Here is a 13,266-nt window from a genome sequence, read left to right on the forward strand (position 1 = left end):
GCTTTTTGCCCATTTTAGTCACTTTTCACTCATTTTTTGCCACTTTTGGACCTTTTTTTTTGCCCCCGTAACTCATTTTTTATTAACGTCTCACCCATTTTTGCTACTTTCTGACTCTTTCATTCCAGGTTTCTCCCCATTTTTGCACTTTTTCACCTTTTTTTGCCAGTATTCACTCCTTTAAGCTGCCTTTTCCCATTATACATACCACTTGTTTCCTCTTTCTTTGCCCGTTTTTGCCACTTCTATTCGCCACTCATTTTTGCACTTTTAACCATTTTTTGCCCTTTTTCACCTTTTTTGCCACTTTTTGCCCATCTAAGCTGCCTTTGGTCATTAAAAATGTCTTTATTTCCTACTTTTTGCTGTTTCTTACCACTTTTTCCCCATTTTTTGCAACTTTTATCTATTTTTTGCCCCTTTTCACCATTTTTTGCCCATTTAAGCTGCCTTTTGTCATTAAATACCACTTTATTTCCTACTTTTTGCCTGTTTCTTGCCACTTTTTCCACACTTGTTGCCACTTTTTTTGCCCATTATAAGTTGCCTTTTGCCATGACATACTACTAATTGCCCACTTTTGCCACTTCTTTTAGCCACTTGTATCAAATGTTTTTTTTTCACTGTTTTTTGACCATTTTTTGCCATCTGTAACTCATTTATAAGTTGACCCCTTTTGCCTTTTTTCTTCCAATGTTATAGCCCCAGTTAATCCATTTTTTATTCCATTTCACCAAATTTTTCACCCATTTTGTGCCACTATTGACTGCTTTTTGCCCATTTTAATCACTTTTCACTAATTTTTTGCTTTGCTTTTGCCACTTTTGGACCAGTTTTTGCCATCTGTAACTCATTTTTAAGTTCCCCCTTTTGCCTTTTTTCTGCCAATTTCTGCTAATTTTACTGCTTCAGTTAATCCATTTTTTTATTCCATTTCACCAAATTTTTCACCCATTTTTGCCACTTTAACCCCTGTCACTTGTAAGCCATTTCTGCTCTTTCAAAATCCAATTTCAACACCTCTCCACCAATTTTAGCCATGCTTAACTCATTTGACCCATTTTCAACCTAATTTCATTCTGTTTCTAACCAAAATGATTTACATACTTCAGCACAAAAGAATAAAAAATGTGTTTATTTGATCAGTGTGATTATTATTCAGGTTTAATATAAAATATGGATATCACAGCTTAACTCCACAGTGGACCATGGTTTTGCTGACCTCCATGGTCCCCCAGTTTGGCTGGGTCCCAGAAAGCTCTCCCCTTTACCTCCCTTTATGGACGGCCTTGTCTGTCTTCAACCACCTTCAGGTTCAGCGGGGGTCCTTGGTCTCTGGAAGCTCTGATTTTCAGAAAATAAACCATCAAAGCTCTATTATTATGTTTCTATCTTGTCTTAGCATGGTCTATGCCATGTAAAAAGAAGACGAGCATTTGAATCAGAGTTCAAGTGGACTAAAAATCTAAAATGAAGAATAAGAAGTGGAGTGTCTCCTGTCATTACTGAGCCGTCTCTATTATGTCATCCTCTGCAAACGTTCTCTTCAGTAATCCTTCCATAATCGACCTGAATTACTACGTTCTAGTGTGGAAAGCCGCTGGATCACAGTGATTTTCAAACAATGAGGAAGTTAGGCCAACGCCAACAAAATGTAGCATTAGGAAACAAAGACTCTGAGCTCAGACAAACAAACGTATGGGGAAACTCGCCGCCGTCTCTTATATAACTCCAACAAACCCTCTCCAGGTGAGCGTGTGCCGCTGAGATGTGTGCTGTCAGTGATCTTTACGTCCCTGGGGTGGAGTTTTGGTGGTTATATAAATGTAAAGTCAGGGAGCGTAAAACTAGAGGATTAAAAACAGAATATTGAGGATTAGCTGCACCGCAGTGAGGTCAGAGCCAGATTATGATCAGGATCAAACTCATTTTTACCGTCTTTACCTGTCTCTGTCTGACTGGATGACACATCCTTAAAGAAGCAGAAACATCTGCCACAGGAACAGGAAGCTCTGGAGAATTTAGTGAAGCTGAGTAACCTACTCTCTGAGGAAGAATGTGTTCAAATATCTGTTTGATTTGCAAATCTGACCTCCAAACAGTGGGATTTAATCAGGTTTCTCACTGACATCGCTGTTCTTTATCCCATTTAAACACAGGTGACATTTTATTTACTCTGTAGTCTTGGGTCCCTGGTCCTGTAGTAAAGTCTGGATGCAGACCGAGGGATGGAGGTGCTGACTGGACTCCTCTTCTCTGGGTATGGTTGTTAGACCGTGTGTCTGATGCTGACGTTCTCAGGAGAGCGAGGGTGGGAAGGGTCAGCTGCCTGATACGGGACATGCAGCTGTTCTTTTACAGGCACATAGCGCACTTTCTTGGACCTGATCCAGCATACTGGGGCCCAGGACTCGGAGGCTAGTCCAGACATCAGGGGCGGCAGCCTTCTCCGTACCAGGAGAGGTCTGGCACAAGCCTGGAGGTTGAGGCCAGAGTAGGACAGGACCGGCAAAGTGCTGAACCAGTGCATGCTCCCGTACCTGACCTGGCCTGTCGTCATTTACCTTAGAAATCTAAACTACAACCTCTACCCTTCTACCACAGCCTACTCACAGTAAGGGGAATTCATTGGCTTCCCCAATCAAGTGTGCACGTTTTCAGCTTGCACTGTCTGGTTGCCCTGCAGCTTTTTTCTCTGTTGGGGAGCCACATGAGTTAAAACAGCGTAGAGATGCACATGCGCACTATGGTGACAGTCAATCGCCATGCACGAGTGTCACAGCAGTCTGAACCCGGCTGTCACAGAAGTATTGGGGTCTTATTGAGTTAAGAAAAACCGGTTTTGCCCAACCCTATCACTCAGCCTGGCTGAGCAGTTGTGTCACACTGAGAGTGATATAAATGCAAACCCTCTGTATTTACTGACTCACAATTCCATTACAGTCAAACTTTAATAGACAGTTAAAACTTTATTAGACAGTTAAAACCTTATTAGATAGTCAAACCTTATTAGACAGACAAAAACTTATTAGACAGTCAAAACTTTATTAGACAATCAAACCTTTATTAGACAGTCACTTATGCACGAGGAGTCAGATTTAAGATGACTATTATTAAGTAAAGATACCCATAATATTCCACACAGACAAGCTCAGACTTGATTTGTTTGTCTGGTTTTGCAGAAATATTTTCACGTGACAGTCCTGCAGATCTGGGCTTTCACTGAGAGAGAAAGAACCCATCCACCTGTCCGTCACGGATCTCCTGGTTCTGTGCAGAACAAAAAACATGAACAGGATCAATAATAGATAAAAGTTCAAGATAACGACACGTCAGCACTTTATTTGACCTACACAGGAAAATCTGTTTTCCAGAGTTACAAATATTTTACCCAAAAATGGTCAAAATGACTCTTTTATAGTGTTTTTATAACCAGCCACTGCCAGAGCTGGAATTCTGCAAGAGTAGAACATTAGCCACACCCACTTTAAAAACTTTAACCACGCCCACTCAAGTTTTAATTCCGCTACCATCACCAAGCGGCAACCTCCAGTCCTGAAAAATGAAGCCAATGTGGAAGTGCAAAAACTGTTATACTGCGAGTGTCCACTAGAGGCTGGCTGCAGAAACACCAGAAGTCCCGTCTGCACACGTGTTAAACAGCCGGTTTTGACACACAGAATAAACTGGTTTACAGCCTGGTTCAAAACACCAAACATGTCTCATTAGCTAGTGTCTTCATGTGCTCCCACTGATGAGGGGGTGAATTTTTTTGTACCACGATCGTTTGGATTATATTTAGGATGAAAGCTGATTGGCGTGTCTCATTTGATTGACAGATAGCTCGGCAGGCAGAGGCTCCGTTTCTGTCAACTGGAATGCTAGCTAGCAGGCTGACAGGAAGTCGCGCTTAGTGAAGCAGAGTGGATATTACTCCAAAAAGACTGGGACCCCCACTGGACCTGGAGGTGGTTGAACACTGCCATGCACATTCTATGGGGGGAGGGGGGGGACTTGGGGTTCATGGGGGTCAGCACACGGAGTTCAACCACCGGGGGCTCACTGCCCCAGTCTCTGGCACCTTTATGGGGTTGTGGGCTGGAAAGTTTGAGTACCATTTTGGGGGTTTGTGGCTCAGAACTGGTGCGATCTAGTTCCGTCTTCTCATGCGTACTCCACCTCAGCCTAGCTTCGATCACACCTGGGCGTTAGAATCATGACTGGTTTCACTCACAGCATTTGTAAAGCTTGTTGGCACGATCAGTGTCGTTTCTGCTCATCCCTTTGGCCGGTCCCAGAATCATTTCAGGATCACTCTTAGCCAGGATGGTTGGCTTCCCGTTTTTGGAGAAGGCGTATCTTAAAGAAATGAAACAGGCTTTTGGTAAACTCATAAAAACACTGGCTTCAGATAGAATAAACACCATTAAATATTGTTTTAGACTAGCAGCAGTACAGAAGGACAGTAAGAGCTTTCACGTGTAGATGAAGCTCTCGCTGTACCTTCATTGGGATTTGTAGTCTTTTATCCTAAATCATGACATTTAAAATCACACTCACTTGCTGTAATGCATGACAGACTGGTAGTCATAAGGAGTTTCCAAGTTGTTAGTGGCAACCTTTTCAAAGTTTTCTTCTAAACCTGCAGAGAAGACAGTATTTAGTTAGAATGGTCACATTTTAGTCCTTCTTTGACGTTTAAGCAGCTCTGACTCCAGCCAGACAGTTTTTTTCTTGCACAACCTTTTTTTTTTCAGGTCAGCGGAACCTGGAAGAATCTGGGAAAGTTTTATTATCTGTAAAAAGTCGTTTAAATCCATGAACATTCATCTTATTCAGTGAAATACAACCTCGACTATCACTGTTTGCAGATGACGTCTTTCTATACTTCAGATTCTGTTTTACCACCAAACTTGGTCCAGATTCTTAGTTTATCAATTCATGAACAGACATCTGCTACACTACCATGCCCACCAGCCTTTACTGCATGTTTTTGGTCCTAATTAGCATCTTAGCAGGCTAACACACCGAGCTAACACCGTGTCCTAACTGCATGCAACATAAACAAGAGTGAGCAACAAAATGAACTGGATAAGACTGATTCATACCGTAGTGTTCTGTTAGCATGTATGCTATGCAGCACCAAGCAGCAGGACATTTTTCTCCAGTCGCCCTGTTCCTATTTTCCTCTCTGTCGCTCGATTTGAGAAGTACAAAAAACAAGGAAACAGATAACGAGCATAAAGAGCGTCAGACTGAATATCTCCCCGCCTTTCTTTCTTTCCTCGTTCTGCAGAGCTTGTAAGTAAAGTGGAGATAGCTGTGCATTCATGAAATCCATATCCATGTTCAAAACGCTCTCCCTTTTGCCAACATGGAGGCTAAGCTATCACCTCAAACCCCCCTCAGTGCAGAGCAACACAGTCTGGACAGTGAGCATGCAGGCAATGCGATGTCTGATGTTCCCCTGTAAGGCGCCATCATGACAAGCATGGTACCCACTAAACATCAGATTCCTTTTAACCCTCTGGGGCGTCCAAATATTTGTTACACTTGGGACCTTTAACACAAAAAATGCGCTCCTCATACTGTAGCTATAAAAATATTATATAGTCCAAAAAGGTTCATCATGTCCATCCTTAGTGATTTCTTTATACTTCCTTCTATAACAGACAAAAAGTTTTTAGTTCATACCTTCACATGTTTCAGCAGAAAGCTTCCGTCTTCGTCAGAAGACATAATGAACCTTTTTGGGGAAGATGGAAGCTTTCCGTAGAAACATGTAAAGGTATGAACTAAAAACTTTCTGTCTGTAATAGAAGAAAGAATAAGTAAAAAATATTTTACACTTATATTCTATTCTACTTTCATGGAGCTCATTTTTTTCAGCTACATCAGACCTAAATATTGAAATCAGAGATTCTTGAACTTTTAAAGATTTTAACCCTTTGAATGTCAGGTTTTTGACATGATGGCCGACCTGGCAGGATGTTCTCGGTTTGGATGGAGATGTACTCGTCTCTGTCGGACCGGACTTGTTCATGGTGGAAACCCAGAGCGTGGAGCACCTCATGCTGGATGGTGTCCCAGTACAAACAGCCGTCCTGCTTTAAGGAGATGGCCTGTCCCCGTCTCTGACGGCCCAGGTACGACCAACATCTGAGAGACAGATGAGAATTTAACGGTGTTACAGATGGCGGTAGTCTGTGACCTCCAGCACTCCTAACGAGCCTCTCGCTCAGCTCACCTGCCCTCATTGCACTCAGCTGGTGCTCATCAGCCTGGGTAGTCTATGAAAGGAGGTTCTTTCCCTCAGTTTGGTGTGTGACACCAAAGAGCCAACATCTTCAGTTGGTTTCTCCTGGTTTGTGTGATGAGTGTTTTTGAGAGTGGTTATGTGTTTTGAGGGAAAGAGGGTAAATTCTACAGTTTTTGTGAGGGTTGATCTCTAAGGAGATTTTTGCACTTTGTGTTTTCTCCCCACCAAGCGATTCTACCTCTGTTTGAGGCCTTTTTACTTTAGTTTGCCTACTTTTGGCAAAATTAGTGGGTGGCTGTGGAGAAGCAGAACTCCACTCCATCTTTTAGACCCCAGAGGCCTTATTTTTGTTTTGTATCAAGGTGCAGATTTTCTTTTTGTTACTTTCCCTGTCCGTGACCCCTGTCCTTCTCGTCATGCGACTTGCAGAAACGTGACAGCAGATTTATTCTCTTGTTGATTTTGGACAGCATGTCCTTGATGGCCCCTCATGGGTAATATGTGGGCTACAGTATGGGTCCCATGTGGGTTTATCCATGGGTTACATGGTGGCCCCACCTGTGATTGCTCATGTGGGCTGCAAGTGTGGATCGGCCCATCAGAGACCCACACAGACTCTCTCCTGGGACTGCCTGTGTTCAGTACAAGAAGGATCTATCTTGGATCTCTAGAGGAGGGGTTGTCAACCTTGGGGTCGGGACCCCATTGGGGGTCGCAAGACACTGAGAGGGGGTCTCCAGATGCCTTAAAAAAAGCTAAGAATACTTTTTAAATTACACTGTTGCCACTTCACACCAATTTTACCAAATGTCAACCCTTTTTCATCACTTTTTAACTCCAATTTGGCCAATTTTAGAATTTTTTTTGCCACTTAAAACCCATATTAGTCCATTTTAAACCCTTTCAGTCACTTTTCTCTGCCTGTTTTTTCCACTTCTAAACCGGTTTTTGCCTCTGTTGACCCCTTTTTACACCCCTTTTTGCCCATTCTAACCACAGTTAACCCATTTTTGCCAGTTTATATCCATTTTTCATCCCATTCCACCTAATTTCCACTATTTTTTTTGCAGTTTAAAGCCATTTCAGTCACTTTTTAATCCCATTTGCCACTTTAAGCATGTCTTGGTTATTTTTTGCCACTTTTTATCTAATTTTTGCTACTTTTAACTCATTTATGTTCTTTAAAAATCCTATTTCACCACCTTTTCACCATTTTTTTGCCATTATTAACCAATTTTTTGCCATTTTATCCCATTTTAATTATGTTTTTAACAGAAGATTTTTCATCTAAAGAAGGCTGAAAGAATAAGAAAGAAGTTTCTTTAATAAGAGCGGTTATTATTCAGGTCAAATATAAAATATGGATATCACAGCTTAACTTCACAATGGACCATGGTTTTGCTGACCTCCCAGAGACCTCCCCCTTTAACCCCCCTCATGGACGGCCTGGTCTCCATCTGACTATTCTAGAATAGTCCAGGCCGTTCAGCCACCTTCAGGTACGGTGGGGGTCCCCGGTCTCTGACACCGTTTTTTGGGGGGTCACGGGCTGAAAGGGTTGAGAACCGCTGCTCTGGAGCATGGAGCAGTGGTTCTCAACTGGTGGGTCTGGACCCAAAAGTGGGTCACAGAGCAGTTTTCAGTAGGTGGTTAAAATTTTAAGTTAAAATGCTCAAAGTATGAAATTGAAAGTCAAAATCCTAAGTTTGAGTCCTAATTGTGAGGTGCTAAACTGAAAATGTGAAACTAAAACACAAATTAATTTCTTTTCCCACATTCCTGACTTCTCATCTAAATATTTTTACTCCTCACTTTTTCAGATTTTGTGACTTGACAAGGAGATCTTAAACCATCAAGGTTAAGTTCACATTTTTATACTGGAGGAAATCTGCAGACCTCAGACTGATGGGCCAGTTAGAACAGAGATATGAGATCATCTTGGGGGCCAGATTTAACTGTTCCACGGGCCGGATTTAGCCCCCAGGCCTTGAGTTTGACACCCCTGGTGTACGCAGTCGACTTAGGTTCAAATCCAGCCTGTGGCATGTCTCTCCCCAGCTCTCTCATCCCTGTTTTCAAGTCTATCCACTGTCCTCCTCTATCCATAAACCCAAAAATAAGTATTAAAAAAAACACCATTTATGTCTAAGTCTTCCTTCATTAACATATTATGGAGTGAACAGAGGCGGATGGAGACTGTCTGATAAAAATACATGATTACAGTAAAAACTGAGCCACTCAGAGAGTAAGAATCAGCAGTCATGTGATATGTTGTATGTTCCTGGTTGTATCTATGACTCAGGGGCGCCCTCCAGAGGTGTAGTTCATGTACTGCATAGCAGCCTGGGTGCTTTCAGAGCTCAGCAGCAACACCAGGTTTAAATGTGTGTATCTAGACTGTGTGTATAGAAATGCTGAGGGAGATTCATAGAGGGAAGTCCAACTCCTCACAGGATCACTGAACTAATCCCTGAAGATCATGTAAACCTGTCAGATATTATTTTAACATGTTCCAGAGTTTTCTCCTGTGTGAGCACAGGAGGACGTTAGTAGAAGTGTGTTCTTACCCAGTCCCAGGGAAGAAGTAGAGGAAATGACGATGCCACCAGCGCCTCCACACAAAGCGGATGCAGGTGGTTTTGTGGAAGGTCAGTAGGCTCTTGATGATGGTGATGTGCTCGTCTTTGGCTGCAGAGAATAAAAGACAAGAAGAGAGACATTCTTTCCACACCAAAAGATCTGAGCTCTCGCAAACATCCCAAAGCACAGGGAAATGTTTCACAAATACAGTTACATTTCTTTTTTATTTACTCGCTATTTAGATGATTAAAACATCAGGTTACGAGGGAGCTCTCCTCTCCCTTTTCTTTGCATGCAGTTATTCTAGCTCCTGCACGTCTGCTCAGCTCACATATTTGATGCAAATATGATTTTTAGAATAAGTCTGTAAAGGCAGCTTCTATGACAAACACTTCACAACACAACCACAAAAAAAAGGGTTGGCTTTGAAATCTGAGATGACTGCAGTTTATTAAACTAAACAAAAAAGAAAACTGCAACGTAGTCAGCCAGCCAGCAGAGAAATGAGAAGTTTCATGGACATGGCGACATGGGTCAAAAATATCAACTTCAAAAATTCTGCCCGTTCTGTCTGTCACATCTTTACGGGCCAATCAGAGCAACAAAACACACGACGTAGCGAGGAGTAAACTCCATAGAGAACTGCAAAACCATGGCAGTAGACATGTCAGTAAATGACTTTTGTGGTTTTTGAAAGAAAACAGCTCACTGCTGTTCTTTGTTCTTCTTTTAAAGAAGAAATGTCGTCAAGTTCTGATAAAACTGGTGCTTTAGCAGCATCCACGCTAATCTCTTCCGCCATAATTGCACCGGCCTCTTGTTGCTGCTTGCTTACATCACGACTCCGCCTAGGGCTGAAGGTACCGCCCCTTGACGCTGATTGGTCCTGTCACTTTCTAACCGGGCCCAAGTGGTTCAGACAGGAGCTTTGCAAGATGGATTCACCAGTGAGAAACAAGGAAGCAGGCGTATCCATTTGCTTTGAAGGTTAGGAAATATGGTGAGCATGTAAATAATGCTAAAACCTACAAAAAAGCCTCTTGGACCCATATCATCAAATCAGCAGGAAGTTCACGGTTTTGAGTTTCTCTCAAAATTATTGGTAAGTGGTAACTTCCAGGCCTCATCCTGGGATTAGCTACTCCTACAAACATATCCACACTCATGTATAATCTTGTGTGGAGATAGAAAAGACCTCGAAGATAAAAATATATGAAACTCATGTACTATACTTAAGGGGCGTGGCTCTAGCAGCTTGCCAGAGTGATGTCTCGCCATGTGACAGGATGTTGCTGTTATTCCAACATACAGGCTGATTATTGCCTCACACTTTGACACATATGTGACAGAAGCCAGATAAAGTTCCTGCAAGTCGGCATTCCGGTGGTTGAGAAAAAGGGACACAAAGTCGTTTTCTTCAAAATGATGATTTTGCTTTTTTTTCTCAATTTATGCAAGTCTGACATTTAAATGAAAAAAAAGTAACACAAATGTGATATTTAAAAGCGTTAATTTTGTGTTTTAAAATGCCCTATTCTCGCAGTTGCTGCAAGGATACTGAGGGGAGGGGAAAGCGAGACTACTGGGTGATAATTGGCCGCTCAGTCAGAAAAGTAGAAGAGACGATGAAGGAGCAGCAAGAATTATCAACAGACTTCGGACAACTTCAGGATCACTCGACAGTGAAAGTTTGATGAAGGTGGATTTCCTATGGGAATATTTTGATGAGCGTCACCAGTCGATTCAGAAGCTTGGTTTGGGTGGACTTTATGTAAATGTGGCTCTATTGTTCACGCCCATCACCCGGCCTGCCTGAAGGTAGGAGAAGTCCTGAAACTTTGAGCCTGGTTTTTCTGAACAAACAGGAACTAGAAGTTAACATTCAAATTAGCATATCTTTGTAAGATATGATCAGATTAAGGTGTATGATGGACCATTAGAAAGCTTGGAATCTACACTTTCATAATGTGTAAAAAACTCAAAAATGACCTCGGACGACTTGCAGGACTTTTTACCAGCTTTGGTCACATGTCTGTCTGCCAACATCCTAGCCCCACCTGTTGGTAAAACCTACTAAGACCTGAATGATATTTGCACTGTGTGCTCTCCCTTCATGTTGTGCATCAAACACGACAGTCCAGAATGTTTCGCCTGTGTCTGACAGACGTCTCTGCAGCAGACACTGTGGAGCTGTGCCATGACTTTGACAGTCACCAAACCAAGCAGCCCTAGTCTACATATGACAGCTTCAAAATGAATGGATGTAAATGTAGAAGAAACAGCAAAGTGACCTGCTGTCACCAAAGTTCAACAAGTTCTAAATGACACTGAAAATGATCCTGTAATTACTTTCTGATGAAACTTACTGTATTTGGAGGAGATGGAGACGGGCACATACACATATTTTTTATGTTTAGGCCACTTGCAGCCTTCGGCCGTGCACGGAGCCGCGTTCCGGCGTAAGTTTGGCATAATGTCACCGTGCAGCAGCCTCTTCTCTGCAAAACAACAGATGCACAGATGAACGTATGGAGCTGGTAGAATCCTTCAGTCTGCATGGACTATTGAGCCCAGACTGCATCATCAGTTTAGTAGTATAATTTTGTGGATCTGTAGATTCAGCTCTTAAAAGAGGAGAGTACAAAAATGTTTTTGCCTTACTTATGCCCCCGTTCACTTTTGAGATGACTTCAGAGACATCCGGGAATTTTTCTGCAAAGAAAGAGAGAAAAAGGATTAGAAATAGATGTGGAGATTCCTTCAAAGTAAAAGAAAAAATCTTTGAATAAAGAGGAAAGGAAAAAAAAAATTTAAAAATAGTTTAAGCTTTAGGGGGATATTCTTCTGTTCACCTTTTTTATCTTTCTCATCAGCTGCATCCTGTAAACAAATAAACAATAAAAACAAATGAGAAATGACAGGGATATTTGCATTTTAGAGCATAATCAAAGGTTTTTAAAGAGTCAAGCTACCGAAGGAAGAGCACTCAGCGAGAGGAGGAGGAGGAAAACCAAAACTGGAGCCATGATGATGATGATCCTCTCCTGTTACTCTTTAAATCTATAAAAGAAGGATGATCTTAACAGATGTCGAGACATGGTAATCATGAACTGAAACAACAAAGTTAGTTTACCTGGATCTACAGTCTGGTCTGGTATCTACCTGCGTTCTTCTCCTCCGTCTTTATAGAGCGTTCTCAGGGCATGTCGAGCCGACAGCTGTCAAATGTTTGGTTCATGTGAGAAGAAAAGAACAGGTTTGATTCTCAAAGAAATTACCCACACCTTCGTGCAGAAATGCAGGAGTGTGCAGATCTGTTTGACTGAAGTGCACTAAAGAAATAAAAAACAGCTGATAAATGCAATGAGACAATGTCTAACTGACAGTAGAAGAATGTAATCGTGGATATTTGGAAGTTGTGTCTATCAGAGAATGTTGTGATTTATTAGCTTTGAATGTTTTACATCAGCCTTTCCCAAACTAATGTTTATTTTCATCCAATCACCATGGTAACGACCAACATCCACATCTCGCTACCATTCAAAAAATAAAGATAGAAAATACTGGATCAGCCTTTCCCAGTCTGTAGTCTGCTACGGTCCAGTCTGAGACCTGAAAACCTTCTGGGGCCTATTTTAGGGCTCTACTGTTCACAGAGGGCGTCCCAGTCCACTGCTGCAGAGCTGCTCAGGACCTCCAGAGGTTCATGCAGGACGTCCTCCTCTCACCCACCTCCTCCACAGAATCCAGACAGAAAATCCATACATAAACTAGAAAAGCACTCAGAGAGCGCAGACCTCCGCCATCAGCCCTATCTCCCAATAGTAAAGAATCCTTTAAAAAATTCCTGGATCCGTCCTCATGTGCCCCCCACCACGACATTCGCCCATTACTCCCTCACCCAGTGGGGTGGAAAAACAGTGAGGCAAAGCACTGGCTTCACTATGTGTGGACTGTCATGAAGGAAGCATTGCCTGCTGGTGCCAACAGACGCACTGGCAGTCTCAGCCATGGTCACCCTGGATGACTGGAAGTCATGTCAGAGGGTGAATATTCCTCTATTCCTCCCAGCATTGTGAGTATTCTCACTACAATTCGCTGTCTTTCTCTCTGTTACGCTCCAACTCGTCTCCTTAACTGGGCGTGCGTGTTTCAAACTCTATAAACTCCAAACTTTTGAATAGAAACACACCCAAAAATGCTGCTGGGATTGAAGTTACTCACATCTGCCATCTCCTGGTGTAAAGTGGTAACAGTGCAGACCTCCGCCATTAGCCCTATCTCCAATAGTACAGAATCGTTTAAAAAAATTCCTGGATCCAGACGGTGATCCAGATTAGTCACAAAATCGAATCAGTTCTTCCTTATGCCATCTCTGACATATCCTGAAAATTTAATCAAAATCCATCCATAACTTTCTGAGTTAT

General features: G+C 42.2%; 1 protein-coding gene across 1 annotated transcript; it reads right to left on the bottom strand.

The window, feature by feature from the left end:
- Positions 1-3,029: 3,029 nt before the first annotated feature.
- Positions 3,030-12,851, bottom strand: LOC121506147 (high choriolytic enzyme 1-like). The gene is made up of 8 exons (XM_041781798.1): positions 12,836-12,851; positions 11,501-11,551; positions 11,206-11,337; positions 8,827-8,947; positions 5,981-6,159; positions 4,561-4,642; positions 4,235-4,359; positions 3,030-3,270 (listed from the first exon to the last, which is right to left on the bottom strand). Coding segments are annotated over exons 1-8 (708 nt in total). The 3' UTR covers positions 3,030-3,268.
- Positions 12,852-13,266: the final 415 nt, after the last annotated feature.

Source organism: Cheilinus undulatus, linkage group 1 (assembly GCF_018320785.1).
Source record: "Cheilinus undulatus linkage group 1, ASM1832078v1, whole genome shotgun sequence".
NCBI lineage: Eukaryota > Metazoa > Chordata > Actinopteri > Labriformes > Labridae > Cheilinus > Cheilinus undulatus.